The sequence below is a fragment of the Camelus ferus genome, chromosome 26, assembly GCF_009834535.1.
Source record: "Camelus ferus isolate YT-003-E chromosome 26, BCGSAC_Cfer_1.0, whole genome shotgun sequence".
NCBI classification, from domain to species: Eukaryota; Metazoa; Chordata; class Mammalia; order Artiodactyla; family Camelidae; genus Camelus; species Camelus ferus.
The window spans coordinates 9,547,971-9,575,600 of NC_045721.1; the positions used below are offsets into that span (position 1 = coordinate 9,547,971).

General features: G+C 39.8%; 1 protein-coding gene across 6 annotated transcripts in view; it reads right to left on the reverse strand.

Annotated features, from left to right (window-relative positions):
• RBPMS (RNA binding protein, mRNA processing factor) overlaps window positions 1–27,630 on the reverse strand; it is a 157,449-nt gene that overhangs the window by 49,330 nt on the left and 80,489 nt on the right. For all 6 annotated transcript variants that reach the window (XM_032468703.1, XM_032468698.1, XM_032468699.1 and 3 more), the window contains exon 5: window positions 9,967–10,117. In XM_032468703.1, the coding sequence (XP_032324594.1) occupies window positions 9,967–10,117 (151 nt within the window). The remainder of the gene's footprint in view (window positions 1–9,966; window positions 10,118–27,630) is intronic.

Below are 27,630 nucleotides of genomic sequence, written 5' to 3' on the forward strand. Positions count from 1 at the left end.
CCTATTTAATGAGTAGTAATCTCAGTGTTCTACTGCAGTTCCTAGTAAGTGAATCTGAATACAAAACAAAAAACAACAATCTCTTATCTTCCTAAAAATCTTATCCTCAATAAGGTCATAAGTGGCCTTTTCTGAGGATTAAAAAAGTTGATTTCACCAAATATATACCCAGGGAAATTCATTATACCCCAACAGCGCAAGTCCTACCGAGCAGGCAGGGAAGCACACAGACAGAGCACACTGTCCCAGTCCTGAGCCACCAGGCAGGAGAGCCCATCGTTCCCGAGAATCACAGACATACCGAAGCTCTGCACAGCCAGGCAGTCCTGGAATTTCTTTCCATCAAAAAGAAGCTGCCCCTACCCTATCCCTGGGTATCAGAAAGAACAGTGACTGCAATACGCTGAAGCACCTTGAAAATATAAAAACATCCATTCATTATGGTACACCAAAATAGGGAAAGTGAAGGAAAAAAAAAAGTGACAAAGATCCCAACAAAACAGTGATTACCAATGTAGATAACCAGCTACCAATTCCTTAGGCTCAAAATTGGCGATGAAAGGGAAAGAACTAAGCATTTATCCTGCCTTTTTGGGGAGGTAGAGGGTGGATAAACAAACTGTATTTCAGAATAAATAAGCAAAATTAGTAAAATCACCATTTTTCAACCCCTAATCAAGCAGTGAGGTAAAGATCAACACCCTGGTGATGAAAGCAGGGAAACCAAGCTGACAGGAACCTTCAGGAGGGAGGGATTACAGAATTGCTGCCTGAATCCACAGGTCCCTTTCAGCATCACTAAACACAGATTAACCCAACCGTTAGCTACTTCATAATTCAATGCCACAAGAAAGCACCAGCACCACCCACGATGGTGATTCTTGACCAAAAAAGGTGAACCTGGATTTAACCATACCTTCCAAATCGAATCAAGCATTTCAATTTGCAGTAAATAGAGGGGACACAGAAAGAAGTGAAAAGACACCTAAAGGAGATAAACTGAAAAACCCAGAAGGAGAGTGTTTTCCTCTGTAAGGCTGACACTTTTTTCAACAAGTCAATGGCATGTAAAAGGAAGACTGGGTAAGGGGAAAGTGCTAGGTTAAAAGACACGTAAGAGACTTAATGAAACGCAATTGACTTGGCATGAGGAATTCAACTGTAAAAAGACTTGGGATAAGTGTTTTACCATTTGGGATGACTAGCCACACAAATGTACACGTCTGCTATTTATATGCATGGGATTATGTATTACATGCTGCTCTCACACCTGCTTTCATTCTCAGTTCGAGGCTTCATTTTTGAGTATCAGTGAATATACAGTTGATCTGTAACAATGGTTTACCATGTAATCAAGGCTCTTTTCCTTGCGGAAGAGAACAGCAGAAGTGGTGCTTGCTTGGAGAGTAAGAAATGAAAAATGTCAGGCTTGAAGTATAAATGCAGGTTCTTCGTCACCCTCCTCTTCATTCCACAATGTATGTAGCTACTAGGATTTTAACTGCTCCGAGAAGCGATGGAGCTGGAATCAGAAGCTTCTCTACTTGAACAAAATAGTCTAATTAGTGGCTGAGGGTGGAGGAGTGTCTTTCTGTCTTTTAATTAAATATGTCTCAGAGGTCAAGAAGATCACCCAGTCAAAAATTAACAGCTCTGTACTAGAAATTATGCTGAGTTCATTTCAATTTTCTCACTTGAGTTTAGCAAACATTTGAGGGGAGCGGAGATAAAAAGTGGAATGAGGTCCGATTCTGCTCTCAAGATGTTTACACTTCAGTAGTAGAAACAGCCTGTAAATGACTGCGAGAGAAGCCAGAGCAAGTACTAAACTGCAGTGTGGACAATACCGTGCAAAAGATGAAGCTGATCGTTACGGGGAGAATGGGAAAGTCCTCCTGCAGGCCTGCTGACCTCGCAGCTGAAGATGAGAAAGACTTCAGAAAGCAGAGAATGTGCAAAATCATGTGAAGGCTGAAGGGGCAGCTGACGTGAAGATGAAAACCATGAAGGTGCAGGAAGGAAGGGACCACAGACGAGCTCACGACTTGGTGAGGCTGAAGAGGTGCACAAAAGGAAACAGGGCGACAACACTGGACGGGGATTTGTACCAAAGTGAGGAAACCCACAGACACCAGGTGACAGGTTTTGTTCTGTGAACAAGAGGAAACCGTTTTAGGCTTTTTACAACATCGCACACTACAACTCACCAACATGCCACTCCAGTCTATCTCAGATAAGCATTTACAGAATAAGCAAACTTATGAAGGATCTCTGAGGGTGAACGGGAGGCCTATATCACCCAGCTATGCAAACCACCGCGTATGCACTCACCCCCGCGCTGGTCCCTGGAGGACAAGCAGTGGGCGCAGAAGGCCCTCTCAAAGCTGAGGCCGGCACAGGAGCCTGCAGGGTCTCGGGCACTGCTTCTCCCTAGCCTCCTGAATGGCTTCAGCTGCTGAAGCCAAATCGTAACCTGCCCCAAACCTATGGTGGCCTTCTGGTAACTGCAGATCTTCAGGCCCACTCTACTCAGCCAGGAACAAAATGGTAACTTTAAGTGTTTAAGACGAGTGTTTTCTAAACTTTACTTTCAACACCCTCTTTACACTAGTAAAAACTACTGAAGACACCAAAGAACTTTTGTTTATGTGGGTTTTATCAATTGATATTCACCATATGATATATTAAAATTAAAAAATTTAAAATCAATTACATATTGAAATAGGATATGTTCTGAGATTGAATAAAATTCATAATTTTATTATTACTTCTTAAGCTAAACTTTTTTTTAAAAAGGCAGAGTGTGAAGCAGTGAAGAATACCATGAGTACTAGTACAGTCGGGTGCCAGCAGGTGCACCTACCGCTACAGTGAGAAAAACTACTCTCACGAAAATAGTTTAGACCGTGTAAACTCCCTGCATGGGTCCTGGAGACAAACTAGGGGTTGGCAGACAAATACTTTTAAGAACTGCTGTACAAGAAAAAGCATCCCTTTATTCAAGGGTTACAAGTGTATGAAAAAGCAGAAGGGAAGAAATAAGGAGCCTGCATCAAACTTTAATGAAGAAAGAAATGCCTTCCTTTCACTGAGCAGGTGAGGAGAGTACATGGCCTTAAAAGAATGAAGTTGGCGGTGGCTGTTTCTTCTGGATTGTCCTAGTAAATTAACTCCCTTTATCCCTTCATTTCTCTGCAGAAGAAAGAATCTGAGTTTACAAAACACTTAAGTTGGGTCAGTTATTTACATTACAAAAGAATTCTGCAATTTCCAAGGAGATGTGACTTCCTGAGTTCTTAAGGTATTTGTTCGTAGCTCATCAATGATCAGATAAACAAGGAACAGGAATTCAAAGCAAAATGTTAATAGCCATTGTTAATCAAAGATTAGCAGGTTTGAAGAGAAGACAGAGGTAGAAGTGGGTGAATTTTGGTGTGGCTCAGTAAGTGTTTGATTCTTCTTTTTAAAAGGAAAAAAGTATTTTCGCTTTTTCAGAGCAGGACATGTGTAGAAATCAACATTAGTTTAGGTCTCTCGTTTCTAAGAGTATTTTGCTGTCCTTATTTACTGTAGTTTTGTTTCATTTTACTATTTCTCAGGTATCTCGGGCCCTAGGCACCTGGTGCCCTTACATATATCCTCAAAGCTAAATATGTGTCCTAACTCACAACAATCCAGCCTACACACGCCTGCTGGTATTGGGAGGTGAGGGTGTTAGAAAATGCTCAGTGGGTTATTCAATCATTATGGAGTCTCAGCACAGAGAACGCAAATCACTGGCACATTTCTGTGAACATCACTTCTGGTAGCTTCAAACTGGTCCAGAGCAAGGACAGAATTCCTAGACAGATCCCACTGCAGAGCTGCCTCAGGGGCAATGGGCATACGAGTCAAGCAAGCAGGATTCTGCAAGCTCAGCTTTTGTACCGTGATGTCCTTGTCTCTTCTCCTCTCAGCATCCAGATGACTCCTGCCTGCTCCCTGTGTCTACCTCCTGGCCTCTTTTCATTTACTAGTTCCCAGTGACTTTGGGGAAGTTACTAGAACTCTCAGTGTTTCAGTCTCCTTGGCTGGAAAACAGGTATCTTACACACAACTCCTAAGGGTATATATAGCACAGTTGCCCAATACATGTTCGTTTCCTCTCTTCCCATCCATTTAATAAAAACCTAGGGATCATTCAACCAACCACCTGAATTCCAGCAGCTCAGGAGCTTGCTGGACACACTTGAGACATCAGATAGTTAAAGAAAGACAGCCCTATACACACCACCACTCCTCTTGCTCTAATTCTAGCAAGGAATCTGGACCTCCTCAACACACAGTGCCCTACAGCAAGCCCGACACAGAGACTGTGGTGAAGGGCCGTGAGAGCTAGATTTCACTTCTGGCCTTACCAGGCCATTGAACCTCACTGGCCATCAGAACTTTGTCCTGAAGATAAAAGGGTGAGTTGAACAATTGTGAAATTTACAAACCAGATACACTTTTATTACGTGCATGCTAAAAGGCACGAAAAGATAGATACCAAAATGTTAATGGTGATTTGTCTCTGGGTGGTAGAATTTGATGACTTTTATTTTCTTCTTTTTATTTCCCTGGACTGCCTAGAAATGTTTTTCCTCTGTGAGACACGTAGAATTTTTATCATCACAAAAAAACTAAAACTATCTGCATTATGAAACATAAAACTCCCAAATTCAAGGAAGTTGCTTTTCAGAGCAAAAAAATCTTGCCCTCACCCCCACAGAACACCTTGTCTTTCCTTGCCTCCCTCTGCCCAGTGTGGCTAGGTCTCCTTCAGGCCCAGTTGCCAAGTTCCTAGGTGACCGCACGGGAAGACAGCAGGTGTGGGAAACACAGCACCTGATGCTGTGGCACTCAGCACATTTTCAGAGGAGAGGTGGAGACTGTCAAGACAACCTTGGTCTTCCAAATGGCACATGCTGTGCACCCTGCCCTGGAAAATGCAGGTATCTTGGCTCTATCTCTTGGGCACAGGGAGCATTCAGACCAGGCCCTGGAAGGCCCCCACTCCACAGAAGTGAAGGTTAAGAGATTTCATATTTGCTGAGTGTTGTCCCTGGCAGGGCACTTGCCAGGAACTTTACAGCTTTCCTGAACTTTCACAGGATCTCTTCAGACATGAGACAGAAAACTCACTTCCGATAGCTGGGGTCAGTACTGGACTAGCGGGAAATTCCATGGTGTGGCAGGAAAGCTATGAAGTGGTCTGATTGATTATTCACCAAAGGGCTATGTGCTTACCAGGTATAAGAGCATCAATTTGACAGGGCACTGGTTTTCTTTAGCGGGAGGGGTCAGGGGTGGTGCTAGGGTCAGTGAGGAAAGTGTGTGAGTAGGAAGGAGAACGTAACTTGACAATTCCTTGCTCTGCTGGTGATTCTCAAACACGACTGTGTATCAGAATCACCCAGAGCTTGTAAAAAATACAGAGCGTGAGCCCTAGGCCAGACACAAAGTATCAGATTCCTTGAGGCTGGACCACAGGAATCTGAATTACTGCAAAGTTCTAGAACCTTTTCATATTTGCTCCATAAAATTTGAATTGAAAGGGGAGAATCTGTCCTTTTTGAGTAAAGGCTCTGTTAAGTGTTGGCTGCCTCCACCTTTAGGGGCACTACTGCAATAGGGTATGCTGCAAAGCAAACAGATCAAGAGCATTCATTCAATTAAATTCAATGCATACTATGACAAAGCTTACCAAATTAGACACTTTTAAGTATGCACATTTTATCATAGCCCAATCATACTCAATAACACTGAATTTAAGAAGTTCCAAATAATAAAGCATAAAATAAAATCTGTGGTATCTTAAAAACTTCCATGTGTATTTCTAGGAGCTAGGATACTGAGTATACAAAAGGCAGAAAAACTACAGGTCTCACGACAAGAGACAAAAAGGCACATAGACATACATTCTCACACACACACATGAACAGCCACAGAGGAATCACTATGTGGACCCTCTTCTAAATTTCACATTTGTCAACTAATTTGCCATCTTATAGTCGAGAAAACTGAGGCCTGGTGAGGGTTAAGTAATTAAACCAAAGTTACAAGACTAGTAAGTGACAGGCCAGAATTTAAATTCAGGCTCCACCACTAGACGTGTTAGTCTGCTCAGGCTGCTGTAACAGCATACCATAGACTGGGTGGCTTAAACAACAGAAATTAGTTTTGTCACAATTGATGAGGCTCAAAGTCCATGCAGGTTTGGCTTGTCCTGAGGCCTCTGTCCATGCTCACAGTGCCTTCTGGCTGTGTCCTCACATGGCCTTTTCTCTGTGTGAGCATATCCCTGACATCTCTTTTTCTTCTTATAAGGACATCAGTCATATGATTAGGGTTCCCCCCTAACAGCCTCATTTTAATTTAATCACCTCTTTAGAGACCCTATTTCCAAATATGGTTATATTTGGAGGTGACCCTCAGGTTGGGACTACAACACATGAATTTCGGTGGGGAGGACACAATTCAACTAAAGACACTTGATGACTATGTAACCTCAAGAATGTTACTGTACCTACCTAGGCCTCAGGTTTTCAATTGTAAAACAGTGCTATTGAGAATCAAGTGAGGTAATTCATGTAAAATGCTTGGCAGTGTCTGACACACAGTATCATCATTTTACAGATGAGGAAAACAAAAGCGAGATGGTAACTTGCCCTGTGTTCATCTCTAAAGTGGGTGTTCTTACACTACAGAACACTACCTTCCTGTATAACCAAATGCATAATCTAGCAGAATTTTTATATAATTTACAAGTTTTCTTCATCACTTAAGTTCTTGCTTTTTTTTTTTTGGAATATTTTTCTTCATTACATAGAAAAGAGAAGTTCAAACTAATAAACATTCAGTTAGGGAAGTATACTACTTTCCTGGGATTGTATATGAATTTCACTTACCCTTTCTCCTCATTTGCAAAGACAATGCCTATAACCACACACTGATAATACCTCAGAAGATCAATACCTACTTTTAACATTATGAAAGAAAAGTAACTCAATTTTTTAAAAATTAAGATGGTACTTGACATTTGCCTAGTACTCTACGTATATTACACCCATTTAATCCTCAACACAATCTTACATCATTTTATTTAGCTCTCATAACAACCAGGTGAAGAAGGTATTATTCCCATTTTATAGCCGAGGGAACAGGAGCACAGCAAGGTTAAGAATTTTTCTTTAAGGGCACACAGCTTGACAATAACTGGCAGAACCCAAACTCTCACAGACATCTCAAGGCTAAGGCCACCATCTACCTTTGCAAGTTGCAGTACCTGGTTTTCTCATCCTTCATGCTTGGCATAGAGCAGGCACTCAGCAAATAATGAAGTCTGATTTGGGGCAATCTAGACTAAGCTGCAAGGACTCTCTTTTACATCCTTTATATGGGCCAAGTTTCCTGACCACTTTGATCACCACCAACCCCTTGTACTGACAGCTCTTTTAGGGCAGGAACCACACTCCCTGTCTTCCTCAGTGTCTAGTACACTGGGTACTCATTTAAGTTCAACAGATATCTGAGAAATTAGAGTTCAAGTAAATATTTGTCGTGTAACTGAATCAGAGTACATTCTTCCTTTAGTGATGGCAATGGATACTTTTCAGCCATCACCATATAAAAAACATACACAAAAAAAGCATTTATAAAAAACTCTCTCTTTTCATGGCCTACAAGGCCTTTTCCAACTGCAAAATTCTGTGATTCCATCACAGTCTACTCCTGACAGGTAGTTAAATTGACCACCTTGAGTACCAATTATGGGCACAATGGAACTGGATTCGCCAGTACAGATCTATGGCAATGTTCTTAGTCTGTGATGTGCTTCCAGGAAAATAAGAATTCTGCGTATGTGTCAGAAAAGTTCACAATTCCCAGAGGGAATTGTAAAGGATGATAAGGTCGATCTGAGTCACAGTGAACTGCTGTCCATCAAGACCCCTATGTCATAAAAAGGAGCTATATTAAGAGAAATCATGCTAACTTATTTTCTCAAGAATACCCTGCTGTTCGGGATTTTTTTAAACTTCAAGTTTGTTTTGCCTCATGAGTTGCCAGGCAAATGTTGACCCTGCTATGGAAACTATCTGACTGCTTCTGAGCGGTTCTGTACACAGGGAAAGGAGGTGGGCACAGCCGGCCAGAGCAGGGTTCTAAACTCTGCTCTAAGGTCTCCTGTAACTTCAGGGACTTTAGGATGTCCATTTTGTTCATTTCTGTTGCTTTTAGGTATCCTGTCGTAAAATGGCTATCACCTCCCTAGCTAACTACTTCACAGAGCTGTTGTAGCAAATTTATTTAAAAAGAAAAAACAAAAAACAAAAAACAAAAAACCCAAGCTCCTAGAAAGAAAAGCATTCAATAAAGAACTGAAAGGATAAAGTATTGCCAGCGTCACACTTCCTCTCTGAACTAATCTTTTCAAAGTACTAAGATCTGAGACGGGCAAATTCACCAGAAAAGTGAAGCGTTACTCTAGGTTGTCTAAGTCAAGGCATCCTACAAATACTCTTCTCTGATGCCTTAAAGCAGAGAAAAGACATTTCAGAAAGAAATCAAGAGGCATACAAATGGAATAATTCTGCAAACAGCCAAACTAAAATGTTAAATTTATACACTTATCATCACTAATAAGTATTTTTCAATGTATACAATATACAAAGCACTGAGCCAGAGGCTGTGAAAGATACAGAATTAGTAAGAAATGTCAATATGTCCTCCTGTAGCGCAACTACACCATACAAAGAAACTTTTGTTTAGATTTCCCAAATAAACAAAAGTTTTAAGTTTCCCCAGGACACAGAAGAACAAAATGTTTTTTCCTATTATGATTTCCTGGCTTCACAGAAAACTGTAGATCACACTGGGGAAGAAACTCTTCTTTTATCTTTATTAGTTTCCACTGACAAGCAGCAGCTTTTTCAAGAGTGACTGAGCTACAGAATAACTGTAACTTCCACAACAACCCGATTAAATATGATACACACATGACATGGGGGAAAAAGGAACCCATGTGCCCTTCAATTTCAATCAGAAAAGCTAAAGCGTCCTGTCAGGGAAAGCAGGAAGAAGATCAAAATCATGTGGTTTGGAAAGAAGATCAAGAACGATAGGATAGAAATATTCCAAATAACACAAGCCACTTGGGACTCCTTGAATACCCTGCCATATTAAATCACATGCGGCAATGCACTGAAAGAAGTTAAGGCCTATCTCACGCCTCACTTCTGCTACTGATTGAGCTTGAGAAAAAATTAAGATAATCTTTTCAAGTTATTCAATCAAAGGTAGAAATTATAGCCTGGACATTTAAGGGAATAAGCTCATTAGGTGGGGTAAAAGACTTGTCTTACAATTAGTCAGTGTCTTTATTCAATTAATTTAAAACAGGAAGCACCAAATTTCCTTAAAGCTTTACTGGTATTAGTTTGTTAGAACTGACTGTTCTAATATTTAACTTCTTTATGTATGTTTACTTTCCCCTTTAGATTTATGGCTAAAATGTTCTCAGAAAGAGAACTTATTATCTGCTCATTTCACATTTAATATTCTATTTTTCCAAAGCCACAAAACTGATATTCAACAAATGAAGCAAAGTGAATGCTAAGAACCAGCTCTTATGTCCAAGGATGGTGAAATAAAGAAGGGTTTATACCCCAAAGCAAATAGGGCATATTCATAATAAGGAAATCTACAGTGCTTAAAATGAAATTTTGTATTCACGGTTCTGATCAAGCTGAACCTTCTTTTGGGACAGCCAATCATGAACAAGACTGCTGTATTTGGAATTCAGACAGCAAGAATAGGCAGCCTCTTCACAGAAATGGAAAAATGACACTCTGCCAACTCTACGTCCCGTGGTGTAATCTCATATGAAGCACTTGAACAATTCTTAGTTATTATTTTTTTTTCAAAATGAAAAGTAGATCAACTTACACGGCTCTCTGGCAATGAACTGAGGTACAGTGTTGGGCAGAGGAGTACTAGGGTTTGGAGTCCCTACTAGCTTGTTCTTGGCCATCTTCGTGTTTGCCTTAGCAAACTCTAGTCGTAGTGTTTGCGGAATTTCAGGATCGAAGCGGATGCCCTTTGGAAATAAAGAACAAATGGAAGATGTTTTCATTTCCTTAGAGTCAAACCGGAATGGTGACAAAATAAACACACCAGTAAACCCTGGCCCATCAGAAAAAAAGGTCAGCGAGAGCTCTCATCCTCACTGCTTACACAGAACACAGGGAAACCCTTAACGCAGCCATGTCCACAAAGTCAGGAAGATTTAGTTTACTTTATTAAAATTTTAGATGCATGGTTTTTCAACTATTCCTTTTCTTCCTGGACTAAAACTTTCGGGTTCAAATTTTAAATTTGGACCAGCAAATTCCTATCAGAGTTTAAAACTAATTAACAGCTACCAATAAGAATAAATTAATGTAAAACACTGCACAACACTTTAAAGTCTTAACATTTAAAATCTAAAGAAGCAAAGCTCTGACCAGTGTTGACAGTGACTTAAAACAATGTAATTCTTTAATGCCTTAGTTTCATCACCTCTACAGGGGGAGAATTCCCATCCCTTCTAAGTGCAGAACTTTCATAATAGTAGTATGTGTACTCTGAGTTATTAAGTAGACAAGAACTAAACAGTTTTAAGATTTCAATGTAACTAGTATTATTTAATTCCAGTTAGCTTATAAATTTATATAGAATATGAATGTCTTGATATGGCACAGTCCTGATTTTGATTATAGCTGGTTTATTGGCTACACGGATAAACAGACAACAGACTATATGGGTCAAAGGGAGGGTAGTCATTTCAATTACCCTTAACCCTATTATTGCAGTTTATCTAAACCAAAACATATTCAATAAAATAAATCACAAGCACTGTAAAACACAAGATTTAGGGCAAGATAAGTCTGTTCTGAAACCCTCCCACCATTCGAGAATGCTTCTATTACTAAGTATAATGAATAGTCACATGGTATCGACGACCAGTGCTATGGATTCTGGCCCCTAACAATACACAGGTTTTTTGTTTAGCACACACAGTGGGGCTGTAGGTCTCAAAGCCCCATTTTTCTTTTACTAGCTTGAAGAAAAGAGCAATTTCCACAAGAAATTAGTAGGAATCTCTCACTCTGTAGACCAGGATGAACTCTGAACTTCGCAGGCTCAGCTCCAAAGATGGGAGAGGAAGAGCCTGTGACTGAATGGTAACAGCAGTAAGAGAAATAAGGTGGGGGGTTGGGGGGGAGGTCCTCAGGGAGGTACAACAAATGCCACAGAGCCGAGACCCATGATGTGGGCAGAATTTCTTCATGAGTCTGATCTATCTATTTCCTAAGAAGAAACCAATTAAAGGCAGCAAACAGGTGGGGATGGACAAGAAGAGGAGTCCTCTTGTATGGCACTAACCAATGACAAAAGTGCAAAGGGGGTGCCAGCTATGTAAAACGTAAAAAGAAATTCTTTAACTGGTTTCAGTTTCTGTTTTAATTTGGGAAACCTCAGGATCACCTTGCCAAAAATGCATAAAAGAGCAAAAGACAAGGCAGCCTTCTGAAGCAGCGTTTGCTTCCATTCACTTCCACTGAGAACATTTCACTCTATCAAAGCTAATATCACAACACAGTAAATATTTCCAAATATGGGTCTGAAGAGCTGTGGTCTTGCTGGGAGACAAGTGCAGTCCCTGGCTGTCACTTAAAGGCATGCTGGGGAGGGACTTGCATACTCCTATCAGCTATGTCCTCTCTGGCACTCAACTCCGCAAACCTTCCTGTGAAGAAGCAGCTTTCCTACCAGCCCACATCAACGTGAGCACCATGGGTAACACAAGAAGAGCATCCTGGGACCTGTCAGTGGTCCTCCGGAGCTCCTAGTCTGAGGGAATGAGGCTGCACATCTGAATTCTACACTTCAGTTCTTCCATGGATGCTCCAGAGTTGATCGAGGCTGCACACAATGTGTCTGCCTCTTACACAACCTGCTCTCGTGGCTCAGGTCCCAAAGCGTGCTTAACTAAGTACCCCCCACTCCCTGCCCCTCCTTCATACCCCTCCTCCCTGTTTGAGCTGAGTTAACACCACCATCATGTTCCAAATCAAAGTTCCAGCTCCTTATTTAAAAAGAAGAAGAAGAAAGAAAAAAAAAAAAACTCAGAAGTTAAAATGACCTAATTTGTTTGGCAGCTTATTCAGAGGCCGGAGGCTTAGAATACAAGCCACATTCCTCTAACATCTTTAGCAGCAATACCATATTTGGTAATCAATATCCTGCTAAGCTCAGTTTCTATCCAGAGGGATTAGCCAAGCCAAAAACATTTTAAATGTTAAAGGATGATGAAGAGGATGCAGTGTGGGGCAGGGTTAGGGAGAACATGGAAGTGAAGAGGAACAAGAGAGAGAAGAAAGATGAGAAAGAGCAAGACAGATAAAAGATATGTGGAAGAAAAGAAAACAACCGTATGCTTTTAATTAAAGCCCAATAAGATTATTCTCTGGCCACACTGACTTCACATTAAATGCTGTCAGGGTAAGATTACTACCAAGCCAAAGGGGGCATGTGTGTCTTTCAAAACCAACTTTTCCCTCTCTTGCCTATAATTCACCAAAACTCTCATAAGTAAATAAAAATCTCTTCTAATTGTAAATGGTGTCTTATCTCCTTGGTGATCAGAAAGGTCAGTTTCTGGATATCAGCATATCCATTTGAGAACAAACAGTAAGTTGCTTAGAAGCAACCCAATCTGACTGGCTATAGGAGCAGCCAATCATCTCTTCAAAATGGCCTAAACACTGTGACCAAAGCAACACAGGTCCACTGTGATCCATGAAGGCTGAACTCCTTGCCCAGGGCAAGCTCTGGAAGATAGAAAGTATCTTTAGTAGTCTGCTAAAGAGTACGTCAAGGCAGTTGCAAAAATATGCTTACGTGTCATGGACTGAATGTTTGTGTCCTGAAGGATTCCTGTGTAACCCCCAGTGTGAGGGTCGTTGGAGGTGGAGCCCCTATGAAGGGATTAGTGCCCTTCACAGTGTCACAAAGGGACATGAGGAGATCTCTCCAAGTGCACATACCAAGGAAAGGCCGCAGGAGCACACAGTAAGGAGGTGGCTGTCTGCAAGCCAGAAAGGCGGTCCTCACCGGATAATGAATCTGGACTTCCTAGTCTCCAGACCTGAGAACTAATGCTGCGTAAGCCATGCTGTCTGTGGCTGTTCTGTTACGGTAACCAGAGCTAAGACACCCTGTTAACACAGTTTTCTTCCCTGGGCCATAGTTCCTAAAACACTTCAAAGTACTGTTTCTGAACTTTCTGTAGTCTCAAACCAGTAAACCTCCCCTTCTCCACCAGCCCGTCCCCACCCCGACCATGCCCCTCACTGAGGTGGCTCAACCCACAGCAAAGTTTTACTCAAAAACCTTTGTTGATATATGTGATTACCAGAAGTCTTAATAATTCAATCTCGAAAGCTACAGAGAGCAGTTAGAAGCTGGAAGGAAAATTCAAACTCTGCATTTACATACTGCAGTGCTTTAAGTCACAGTGTACCACTGCATATAGGACTCTTCAGGGAATTTTCAAAAAATCCTCTTTCTGCTCCTTTCTCTTAAAAATGAGTAAAGCTTACAAACTATTTGTAAATAGAAAATCTTAAGAAGAATTTTCTGAACTGTGGGTTTAAATCCCCTATGCAAATCTGTCTCCTGTTTTAAGATTCTAAGCAGGTTAGCAAGCTTAAAAATACCATTTTATTGCTCTACAAACTGTATCAAAGCCTGGAGTCCTAGGATGATAAGGGAAGATCTAATATATAATAAAACACAAGGAAATGGGCAAGATGAAAGGAAATCACTAAATCCTGAAGACCCAAGCCTCCAGGAATCTAAAGTCAGTGTAAATGAACTGCAGCTCTTTCAGTGACTTTCTGGAAGACAACATGGAGACACTATTAATTAAACATGCTTCAAAGCTCAGGTCCAAAGTAGCTCTCCTGCTTCCCTAGCTGTTGCGATACTGGCTACTTGTGCACACTGGTTGTGCTGGAATGATTAGTTGGCTATAGACCATGTGTTTAGAACCATATGATTATCCTGAACATAAAGGTTCAACACCATCCCAACTATTTAGTAATCAGTGTCACTGGTACTAGATTAATGTCATCCCACAGGAGTGGAATTGGTATTAATGTCATCCCACAGGAGTGGTGTTGGTATTAGTCAGGAGTTTATTCAATGAATAATGGGAAAAAAGAAAGGGAAGTGTTCTTTTAAAATGATTAAAACATCCTTAGAGGTCTACCCTCATATTCAATGTGAGGTCCTTGATTGAACAAACCAGATGTAAAAGACCTTTTGTGGGAAAATGGAGAAAGCTGAATACAGAATGGGCATTAAGGGATATTTGGGAATTGCCAATTTTATTAAGTATGATAATGTGGTAATGCAGAAAAAGTCTTTAGTTTTTAGTACTGAAATACAAATAATATATAATGAAAAAAGGTCATAACATCAGGTATTTACTTTAAAATACTTAGAAAAAAAGATGAAGCAAATGTAGCAAAATGTTAAGTTGGTAAATTCTGATGATGGGTTAATGGATGTTCATTACTATGCTCTCTACCTTTTGGTGTTTGAAGTTACATAATAAAAAGTAAAACCAAAACAGATTTAGCCAAGCACATAGAACGTCCGTCATGTGCTAGCAACACAATGATCACTGGAGAGCAGTCCCTGCCTTCAGGAGCTCAGAGCTCACACTCTGGTTGGGCAGCTGTACAGGTAAACTAGTGGTTAGATAAACATATAAACACAATGTTTAGGGGTCCATGGGAAACACAGCTAAGGTGGAGAGTAACTGGGGATGAGGAAGGAATCACAGAGGAAGAGACAGGAGAGCAGAAATTTACCAGGTGGTAGTCCAGGAAAGAGCTCAGCAAAGTTCTGCGTGACAGCAAGTGGAGAGGGTGCGGGCATGGGTGTGTGTGCGTGCAGGGGAGGTTTGTAAGTGACTGCACAAGCACTGGGTAAGATCACGAGGAGCTCCTGAGTCATGAGTGAGGACTCTGGAGTATTTGCATGGCTGAGCCATTAAAATGTTTCAAGCTGGGGGGTTATGATGAGATTTAGGTAGTAGAGCGTAATCCTCAAATGTTAGCATGCATCGGAATCATCTGGAAGACTTCCCAGAGTGCTGAGCCCCACCTCCAGAGGTTCTGATTGAGTAGGTCTGGGATGAGACCTGAGAATCTGCATTTATAACAAGTTTCCAAGATGATGCTGATACTGCTTGTGTAGGAACCACATCTGAAAATTACCACAGTGGGGGACGACGCTTAGTGATGAAAGAGCGGCTGGACTTAAAGGAGAGACCGGAACAGGCCAGAAGTGAAGCAATTAGAACAGCCCTGGAAAGAGAAGTCAGCTGGGATAACTGCTCTGCTGTTCCTTCTTCTCTGGGAAGCACCCAGAGGCCGATGTCCAGGTCCTATGTCCTTACTCCCCTGACAATAGCTGACTATTTAAGGGACACACGCTGCCCACAATGACCAAACATTTTTTCTTCTGAGGAGTTCAACCTTGAGTTTAAAAGTACAGAAAATGAAGGTGGCTGAAAGTGTTACCTTAACAGCCTCCCACTAGAGAAAATGTCTCCAAAAGCCTGTCACTGAAGTCTTCAGAGCCGTCCTAGTGCCTGATGGAGTCTTTTATTTGGTACATCCTTGAAATATCAGCTATACCCCAGCGTCTTTAACAAACGGTTCTACCATTAAAGTAAGGGGGTTTATCAGTCCTTGACAACAAGTGTGAGAGACAATGGAAGTATTCAGTTAGGGAAAAAATGGTAAGAATGAGGCAAAGCTATTTACATTTACTGAGAAAAATGTCCATGTCAATATTAGGTTTAAAAAAAAAAAGATACTCAACAATGTTTAGGAGTCTTAGGAGGAAGAGACTTGGTATATATATATGTGCATGAACACATCAGTAAGCCCAGGAACATTTATAATGTGACAATCCACTTGCTAACAGTGGTAACTGTGGTGGTGACATGGGAGGTGGAGAGCTGGGATTTGTATTCTGTATAATTTTGTATCACTTGAATTTATTATAAGTATGTATAATTTATAGTAATAATTTATAAGACCTGATACAGGTTAAGAGAAGAAGAGGGAGAAAGTGGGAATAAGGGATTTTCTATGGAGTACTAGCAGAGCCAGAGCAAACCAAGTCATAGATATTCTGGCACACAGCACACAACCAGCAATGTTGGTCTTTTCTGTTTAAGTTTTTTAAAAATAGTTATTTTGAAATACTTTCAGACTCATAGAAAAGCTGCAAACATAGTATAAAGAATTCCTGTATACTGTACCCTTTGCCTAGATTTCTCCACACACTTTTTTTTTCCTCCCTGAACTATTTAATAACACACTGAAAGCACAATGACCCTTTATCCTTTGCAGTTTGGCTTCCTAAAAACAAGGACATCTCTTTGTTTTCCTGATCCAGGATCTAATGCAGAACCATACATAGCATTTAGTTGTCATCTCTTTAGTCTCCTAGAGTATTTTCCACAATCCTTGTCTTCCATAACCTTGACATTTTTTAAGAGTACAGGCTATTTATTTTGTAGAATGTCCCTCAATTTGGGTGCATCTGATTTGTTCCTTGATTAAATTAAGGTTATATATCTTTGGCGGGGGTTATCACAGAAGTGTGTGTTATTCTCAGTGCATCGTATCAGGAGGCACATGATGTCACTTTTGTCTCATTACTAGTGATAATAACTTTGGTCACCTGCCAAGGTTCTCCACTGTGAGGTTACTATTTTTTCCTTTTTAAATTAATAAATATCACATAGGGAGATTCTCTGAGACAAAATATTTTGTTTCTCATCAAATTTTCACCCACCAGTTTTAACATCTACTGATTCTTAACTGAAGCGATCATTCCTATTGTGATTGCCAAATGGCTAGTTTCTAATCCCATCCTTCCTTCCATATTTATTAGTTTTCTACTCTAAGGAAAAGCTTACCCTTCTGACCTGTTTATTATTTATTCCTTTCTATATTCATTTGTTCATTCACTCACACGTTAGTACTGATTCATACCTTATTTTATTCTATGATTTATAATTTATTACCCTCATGTGTTTTGATGCTCAAATTGTCCCAGACTGATACACACCCATGAGCGCTTTCACATCCATATCTATTTCTCTACATCTATTTAGATGTATTAAGAACACAAGTTTGTACTGATAGCCCCGATTTCAGTCAAGCACCATCAGGTTAATTCTAGGCTTTCCTTTCCTTATTTGTGACTCCCTCTCTGAAGCCTAGTTCTCATTATCCACATTTACTTATTTGCTCAATACGAGAATGCATATTAAGTAGTTTCAAAATTGCTGAACAATACCAACATAAAGAAAACCTATTAACTACAGTTCAGTATTTATTTACAGTTCTTTTTGCCTTTAGCCTAAAGATACTATATACCCAATATGTACCTTCAAGAATTATTTGGGTAAATTCTCCCCATTCCTCCCAACTGCAGTGTGGCTGTATTATTCACTGGAAATAGTTAGATTCATTTGTTTCTGTTTTCATTCAGTTTGGAGTCTCTCCTCATCATGGCTGTCTTCACTTTATCTATGTATTCATACCAAGTAAAACTGTTCTACCATTTGAAAAGTTAAAGTTGATTTCTCAACCCATTCATCTTTAATGCATTTCTGAGTTTCTGTTTACGAACTTATGAATAATTTTATGTATGTTGAATAAAAAGCTGAAGACCCAGAATTTTTTTTAAGTCTCAAATGTGAATATTTAAAAATCAGAAAAATAACAACTTTATTAATGGCCTCTAAATAAGTTTTTCTTATTTCTTCTTCAGCATACTCTGCCTCCTCATGTCATAATATCCTAATATAATTTTTTAGAGACATTTAAAAAGTAAACTAATTTTTCCACTATCATGGTTGACTGGAATTTATTTTTTAGCCTCTTTTTAATTTTTTATTTATTTATGTATTTATTTTATATTTTAAAATTGAAGTATGGTTGATGTACAATATTATGTTACAGGTATACAATATAGTAATTCACAACTTTTGAAGGTTATACTCCATTTATAGTTATTATACAATACTGGCTATATCCCCCATGTTGTACAATACATCCTTGCAGCTTATTTTATACCTGATGGTTTGTACCTCTTAATCCTCCACCTCCATCTTGCCCCTCCCCTTCCCCTCTCCCCACTGGTAACCACTAGTTCCTTCTTTACATCTGTGAGTCTGTTTCTCTTCTGTTATATTCACTAGTTTGCTGTATTTTTTTAGATTCCACATGTGATATCTTAGAGTATTTGTCCCTCTCTGACACACTTTACTTAGCATAATGCTCTCCAAGTCCATCCATGCTGTACACCATAAACTAATACAACATTTTAAATCAACTGTACTTCAATTAAAAAGCAGACAAACAACCCATTTAAAATACAGGCAGAAGAGCTGAACAGACATTTTTCCAAAAGAGGAAATGCAGATGGCCAACAGGAACATGAAAAGTTGCTCAACATCACTAATATCAGGGAAATGCAAATCAAAATCACAGTGAAACATCATCTCACACCTGTCAGAATGGCCATCACCAAGAAGAACACAAGTAACAAATGCTGGCAAGGGTGTGGAGAAAGGGAACCCTAGTACACTGTTGGTGGAAATGTAAACTGGTGCAGCCACCATGGAAAACAATACAGAGGTTTCCCAAAAACCTAAAAATAGAACCACCATGTGGCCCAGCAATTCTACTCCTGTGAAGACCCAGAATTTTAACACCCCCACCCATCTGGCTGCGACTTCCTGAGATACTGAATCTTTTGAAAGAAGCTTCTAAATAACCAAGGTTTTTTCATGTCATTTATTATAGTTAAATTTTTAGTTAATTTTCAATTTCTAATTAAAATACGTTAAAATGTTAAAAAGGGAGGGATAAAGACAACTGGAGCTAAAATTGCTGTAATAAATATTGCTATAAAGGGTCTATTAAGTTCAGGGCTTGAACGAACCTGGGTTGTGCTTGATGCCTGGCTTCTCCTGTTGAGTCCTGGGCTGAAAGCCTTTACAATGTCCCAATATGGGCAAATTCAAATGTTTAAGAACACTATTCCATTCAGGCGAACCATACGAACCTCGACTGGAAAGTAACAGGTGGCCCCTACCACTCATTCCACTGTCAGTGGACACTGCTCTCCTCTGAGAGACAGCCACAAGTGACCCATTTCTAGAGCTAAGGTAATTTCCTGTCAGAAATCTCCTGGCGTTTCACACACGCCCACTCTGATCCAGTAATCCAGTGGATCTGAGGTATATGTATTGAACCAGATGAAACTACTTCAAGTGTAGAATAAAATAGTAAAGTAGCAATTTCACAAGATGCAACTTAACACGCTTGCTGAGTTTCCTGGCTGATGCTAATAAGCTTCTTACTGCCCTTTTCTCTATACCCAATTCCAAATGAAAACCCACTCCTGATGTAAGGCATGTGGAACATCCAGAAAACCCTGTCTAGCCAGGTGTCTATGTGAAAGGGGAGAAATAATGTTCCTTGTTTAGGTTACAGGTTTTGACCAATTCATTCTGAATTTTTAATACAGAATGAGAATAATTTGTCACCAGAAACTATATATGCAATACAACAAAATCCCAGCATAGGAAAATTCAATTTTCTTTTGCAATTATCTGCTCAGTTCTTCCTTAGCCTTGAGAATCCTCTAACCTTTATGGATGAGGTTAATGAAACCCCCATCCTGTGTCCCGGAAATAATAGGGCATCTGAGGAAAAGAGCTCAAGTCAAGATCAAACTCAGTAATAATAATACCTCCCTGATCTTATAATAGAATCTCAAGGCCTGGATCTTATCTCCCTGCTCCACACCACCCTCCTTATTTTGGTTTCTAGTACTAAACCCCAGATCCTTTGAGGGCTGGAGTGGCCTCTTCAGGTTTACCCAAGGAGAGACCCCAGTAAATCTCCAGGCTGCTTCAAAACCACCAAACCTAAGAGATCTACTAGGTGGTAGATAATACACCTGGTGCCCACTGACCTTTCTTATCACTGAGCTGAGTTATGACTACTTATATTTTTATTTCTTTTTGAAGGTAGTGACTATTATCCTACAATAAACAGAAGAAATGAGATAGTTTAGTGGGATTGGGAGAGGGGCGTAAAGTAATTTCCTTCTAAATTATCAGAATTATCAAGCATTAAACAGAAAAGCGGAACCAACACTGCTAGTTTCTGTAAACAAGTGTACAAAAAACAAGATCCATGGGGAAGGAAGAACTAAATCAGTTCTCAGGAATGACTCTGCTGATGACATGGGAGTTTTGTAAAGCATTTATATTCAATTCACTGAGATCGTGACTTGGCTCAGCTTTAGTAAACAACTTCCCAGTTACTCAGCAACCAAGAAACCAAGATGGCTTCTTCGTTAAGAAACTCAGTGCTCCAACACCACTTCCCTCTACTACAGCTGACCAGAACAAGCTAATAAATAAATCATTCCTTCCCCTACTGCTGACTAGAACAAGCTAATAAATAAATGAGAATGATTCTTAGTACCTATTCTTGTACACACTGTACTCACAAGATTTCCAGTCATAACAGTATGTGGGGGAAGCAATGGGCAAAATATTCAGAGGTTGGAGGTGGCTTAATTATACTGCATACGAAAGATTTTTCATTCAACCACAAAAATGTATTTGAGTCCTTTCTTGCTAAATGATCAAACATTGAGGCCTATTTTATTTATGACTTAACTTTCTATTTAATTTATTTAATGTTGACAACTGAAAATTCAATGTTCTTATTTTTTACAGTTTCTGGAATATCATGTCATTATATATTTCATAAAACTATTATTAAAAATAATTCACACACTATAAAATTCACCCTTCTGCATAAAATTCAATGATTTTTTAAAGCATAGTCACAGAGTTGTGCAACCATCACTACTAATACAGCTTTAGAACATTTTCATCACCCCAAAAGAAAACTGTACCCACCAGCACTCACTCCCCATTCCTCTCTCATCTTCACTCACTCCCCTCCCCTGACCACTAATCTCCTTTTAGTCTCAGAATGTGTCTATTCATTCTGGATAGTTCTTATAAATAGAATCATGCAACACCTGGTCTTTTGTGACTGGCCTCTTTTAACCAGAATAATGCTTTCAAGGTTCACCCATCGTTTATTGCTGAATACTATTCTATTGTACAAACACACCACATTTTGTTTATCCTTTCATCAGCTGATGAACATTGGGTGGTTGCCACTTTTTCCGGTTATGAACACTTGTATACAAGTTTTTGGGTAGATATCTATTTTCAATTCTCCAGGAGAACTGCTGGGTCATATAATAACTACGTTAACTTTTTTGAGGAACTGTGAAACTGTTTTCCAAAGTAGCCATACCATTTCAAACCCATCACCAATGTATGCAGATCCCAATGTTTTCACATCCTCACCAACACTTGTCATTCCCTATCTTATTTTAGCTATCCTAGTCGGTGTGGAGTGGTGTTTCAACGTGGTTTCGATTTGCATTTCTCTATGCTGTAATATTTTAAAACATCTTGTAAAGAGGGTTAAGAATAAAAGCCTTCTATTTCCAAAGAGCACTTTGGTCACAAGGAAAAGAAATAACCTAGGGAACCACAAATCTTTCAACATATAAAAGGGAATGAAGCTGAAAGAATTTAGCCTTTTAGAAGTTAAAAAAAAGTAAGAAATACAAACTGTTTTCTGAAAATTGATAGGCATCTCACCTTTATCAGAAACTAGGAAGTAAATACATACTTTAGAGATATTTGGAGGTCTCAGGGGACCAAAATATATTTACAGTTTTCTAAGTACTTTCAGCCTTTTCTTCTAAAGGCCGCATAACACATTCAGTTGGAGTAGAAACAGATTCTAGGCAAGATTTATGCAAAAGTTTCCCCAAGATTCTGAAAACAATTGTTACATTCATCTGGAGCTTTAAAGTGGCTCAATGACAGGTCATACAGAGATACACATCCCAGTAGCCTGTTATCATGGAGTGGATGGGGCTCACGCAGAGACAACAGTGTGGAGGAAGTTAAAGGAAGAGCTGCGTGCTATACATACAGAGAAAATGACTAGGGGAGAGAAAATGGGGCGAAAAATATCAATGGCACAATTTCAAAGTTTTCTCCCAACTCAATATTGTTTCTGAAAATGAATGAGTAGAAATTTTCTACCATTTATAAAATGTCACCATACTGCAAGTGAAAACTTGTGATGCCCAAACATTTTAAAAAACACAACACTATCTGTGAGTAAAGATCACAGAAGCGGGGAGCTAGTGGAGAAGTGGGTTAGGTTCTCTGATGCTAAGCACTGAATACATAAAGTATAAAATTCACAGAATTTAGTACTGACTTATGGGGACCTCCTAACCTAGTAGTTGTGAACCACGGGTAGTGCTCTTCACTGCACCTGTCCCCCAACCCCACTATCCTGCACACGTCTCAGGGATATTTGGAAACGTATGAGGGTGCTTTTGAGCTGTTACATGGCATTCAGTGGGCAACAGGTAACAAAGATGTTAACATCCCACAATAAGCAGGACAGTCCCATACAATATAAGAACTGTTTCATTCAAAGTGCAATAGCCTTCTCAACACAGAAGAAATGAAGATTCAGAAAAGTCAAGTGAACTGCCTAAACTCCCAGTTAACTATTGGTAGAATGCAGATCAGAATTTTCTGATTCCTCTTGTGTCCCTGCGTATACACTGCAGTTCTGTGAAGTTCCCGACGTTACAAAGACTACATTATTTTCAGGTAATAATGGAGGTTGTTACTTGGTTCCCACTGTGCTGAAATTTAGGTAGATATGAGCTCCAACAGAGAATGAGTAAGTGAGGAGAAGAATCCATCAGATGTAAACCATATTTCATACTTTTCCTAAATAAGGGCATTGCTTGCAGAAACATTAGGACTGTTAATACAACAGCCTGTGCTGCTGGGTCACTGCCCGTTGAGAAACTATCAGACCAATTACGCCTTGTTCTTTTTCTTAATCCAACTACCTCAAAGTGCTTGCCTTGGACTTACCTTTGAATAGTCTGATTTACTACTCACTGTCCTCCTTGCCTAAGCAGAGTCATTTGGAAAGAATGTGTCCCTCTCCATTGGTATTATACTTTATTCAGATTATACTTTAAGAAAGAGATCCCAGAGATCCCTTTCCAAGGGCTCTCCGTGGGTATATGCGGCCATGCAGATTGGAGCTGGGCTATGAGTCCAGGTACAATTCCTTGCTCCACTGACTAATTTAAGCCCTCCAGTAAGCATTTGGTTTCTCGATATCTAATATTCCTGTCTTGTCTTTAACCTCTTGACTTAAGAAAATCTGTAGAATTTTGTTTCTAAACCAGATGTTCCATAAAACAATGAAATTTAATCTTGCTTTGAAAGTTTTAGCAACAGAAAGGAATACATGTCTATGTCCAGCCTAGACTGTCTCCAGAGGTTTATCCTTGATTTCAAGCCTATGTAAGTCCCTTGATAATATTCTGGGACAAGCTCATGTCTCTGAGTGTTATAATGGGATCAGCTTGGCCATGACAGAGAAACCCATTATCATCCCTCACTAGCCATCCTGGGTCTAGAATAAAAGAATTTTTATATTTCCTAGCATCTAGGCCACTTTGTAAAATACAGTTTATCACTGGCTTCACTTTTATTCATGTGAACAAATCGCAGGAACTCGATTTAACATCCTCTCATCACTAAGCCAGACTCTTATGGGGAAACCTACAAAGTGGTTAAGGTAAGGCTATATCTGCCGCAACAAAAAAAATGAGGAAAACTTCATTTCTGCCCCCCAAATCCAAAAGGACTAGAAAAAATATAGAAGATGGTCTTGGTGGATCCCCTTCCACTTACTGGTGAAGGAAGCAAAAAACAGGTTCTCCAGAAGCACCATCAGTTGTAGTTAATTACAGCGACAGTTATAAAGTAGATACCCCACCTCAAGGTCACAACAAATTTTGGGTAGAAACCCCCTCACCTGAAAAAAGAGGCTTAAAATGTGGCATTTCTGTGGGCTCTGAAGTCTGCCTGGGTGCATTCAAAATCTACCTCCACTATTAATCTTGGGTATGTTATTTAACCTTTTTCTGCACCTCAGTTTTCTCATCTATCAACTGGGAATGATAACAGCCCATACTTCACAGCGTTGATTGTAGGAAAAAATGAGTTCTTCTTTCTTGTCAATGGTTAGATCAATGTCTGGCCTATGAAACACTCCTGTGGCCCAGTACTCATAGCTAAAGAGCTGTTCCTCCTAACATGGGCTAACAGGGGTTTCTTTCCCTTTGGACTTTCTGGAAAGGTGCTTCTACCACTTGTAAAAGAGAAGGATGAGATTGCCCTCAACTGCAAGAAGCGGGATACCTGAACTGCTGTGTGAGTGGCTGGTACTGTACAGGTTCAGACAATTCTTGCATTCCACCTGGTTGCATCTCCCCAGCAGAGGATGGATGTGAGTCCTGCTTCTCTTGCCCACTGCTGTTGGTTCTCACAGCCTGAGTAGCTCTTGGGAGACTGGCTGGTAACTCCAGGGACTAGATCTACTATGTAGGAGAATTAGGTAAAAATACTTTTGGAGGAATCTGGGTCTCCATTTGACCCGACCATTCACTCCAGCAAAATTTATTTCTTTTCCACTAAAGCACACTTTTTGTTAGGCAGCCGCCCCCTGTGTACATAACCATGCCCTAGGAGAATCTGCTTTGTATAGGACGACTATAAAGTCATGACAGCGCCTTTGAAGAAGCTATAAACTCAATCTTTAACATGTCAACAGAATCAGAGTCAAATGGAGTTTATTTTCCAAGAGGTTGAGTGAGAGGGCATGATTGTTTGAACTTCTGCCACTATGTTCTCAAACTGTCCTGAAAGGATGATTGAGAGACCTGGGCCCTGACAATGTTAGGAAGGAGACGTCTCCACTTCAAGCACAGTTAGTTACCCACTAGAGCAGTATTTTTCAGCGACACTTTGAAATAGATATTACATGGAAAGAAACATAGTCCAGAGTGCAGATTTTCTTTCACTCAGGAATCCTGACGTTAACACTTTCACTCTGAGGACTCTGAAGGTAAACAGGGGTCAACTGTTCTGGTAGGGTCAAAGGCAACTCTTGGACTCCCTAACACACAAATGTCAAATGTGGCTTATGCTGCAAACAGTCCCTTTTGCAGGATAGTCCTCATGCCTCTTTCCTCCTATCTCACTGTCGGGACAGTGACTAACTGGGAGCATCTCCTTTCCCCTGAGGGACAAGGTGACAGCTGAATGACCGCCTTTTACTCCTGCTATCTGCTGAATGAAGGCACTCAAAGAACCTCACAATGAAAGCTTAAAAGAAAGTGGATCCTAGGAAATGGCTTTTAAGTTTTTGACTGAAAAGACCTTGAGGTGATATGGGGCAAACCTACAAACTTTTGATGGTCCGCATCTGCTTAATGTGAGAAACCTCAGGATTTTGATGGTTAACTTATTTGGGAAATTAATAAAGAGAGTATGCCTCAACAAAGTGCTTCCCCGTACTTGTCCACAGACTTTAACGGCTGTCATGGCAAAAATTTCAGAGATTCAGGAGACAGCCTAAAGAAATGTAAGGGACAAACCATGCTCTGTTAATGTAAATCATTTCTAGGTTATGTGGTTCATCTCTGGGAAGCCCAGATCACACGCTTGCATCAACAAGTCTGGCACCAAAGAAAACAGAAAACTAAACAATAAAGCAAAAGAAATCACAACCTTATTCTTAGCCACTGTCTATATTACTAAACCAGCTAGTTTAGAAAATGTACATCTTTGGTCACATCTGATGAAAAAGCAAGAGTGTTTATGTGCAAATCCATACTAATTATAACTTTAAAAATATCTTAAACCTCTTTTCCTAGTGATGGCAAATTGAGGGCATCACTTTCCTTAAGGCCACACATGAGCTCATACAGCTTGCACAAATCCTAAAACCCAGGGTTAAACTGGGAAGGGATAAGTTTCTAAATGCTTACTAATTATACACCCAGTGTATCATTAATAGACGACCTGGTCCTTTAAAGATAAAAAAGAGTTACTAATGTTGAGACTGGAGTTTCAAGGATGGTGTCAGCCCTTCAAAGACAAGGATAATCATATTAATTGCATACTAATCTACTAATTATTGAAAAGGAAATCAATCTGCTTCTGCATCCAATACATATTAGGTGCATGCCAGGAAAAATAAGACAGTGGATATGTGTGTGTGTGTTTGAAAATAATTTCTGAACTTTGAGATATGTTGAATGATTAACACTTACAATATAAACAGTCTCAGAATGATAAAACCCAAGTATTTCTGTGTCTATGTAGAACAAGGCATATGAAGAAATAAGTCCTACCTGTGAGGTAGAAGCAGGCAAAGAATGCATTTAACACACTCTTATGTTCACCTGACGCCTTATTAGGTTATATGAGCATTCATCTTAACTTTCTGTATATGTTCTAAGGATCTATCTGCAGAGTTTACTTTGAGTCTTTAATAGCGGCTGGTGTAGAAGAAAAAAGGGGGGAGCCGGGGAGAACAGTGCTGATATAAACAAACTCTACACTGAAAAAAGACAGTTGTCTAAACCTTCCAAAACCATTTTGAAAAGACTTCCATTTAAAGATCAGACCCAGCCCACAACAGATCTCCAAGTATATTTTTACAGCGCCATTCCTGCTTTCCAGTTTTCTAGCAATGAACATCCCTCACCCCAACAAGGTCCAGGAGACTCTCCCACACTGTGTGTGCATAACCAAATTTAGGGTAATCTTAACGAAGTTAAAGGAAGCGAAACCATGTACATCCTAGTTATCGATTTTCAAGCTACTCATAAGGATAATGAAAAGTCCTCAGAAAGTAAAGGCTGTATTACATTTGAAAATTAAAGTATTTTTTTAAAGTCAATGATGATATATCCTCAACTTTACCAAGGACAAAAATGACTGCCATCTATGTAAACAAGTTATTTATTTGGTCCTCAAAGTCACTTATTAATACCACTACAGATAAATCAATCCATGGGCAGGAAATCTGTTCTGACGAAGGCAGCAAAAATATAGAAATAAAAAAGGAGGTTAGCATCTGCTCCTTAAATCTGCTTTTAAAAAACTCTAGCACAGACCATCAAATGGCTTGCAAGCTCTCTGCAACCAAGAATTTGAGGCTTAGGCAAGAGTTAGTTGAAAAGAATGTAAACAGTGAAGGCCGAACTTCGGAAGTTCACTGCAAAGTACTTCCTTTGCTGCACAGGGAGCCAAAATAAAGTGAGTCAAAACGGATCTCACCTCTGAGCAACTTTAATCAGCACTCTTCCTCCACCCTAATGCATCACCTCAAGGCCACTTACTGGTGATCTGAGCAGGCAGAGGCTGGATTTCTCCCTCTCTAAAAGGCTTGTCTAGACAAAAAAAAAACCTTTAAAGAATCTCACTGGCTGTTAAATAAATCAGTTTATATGGAACTGATG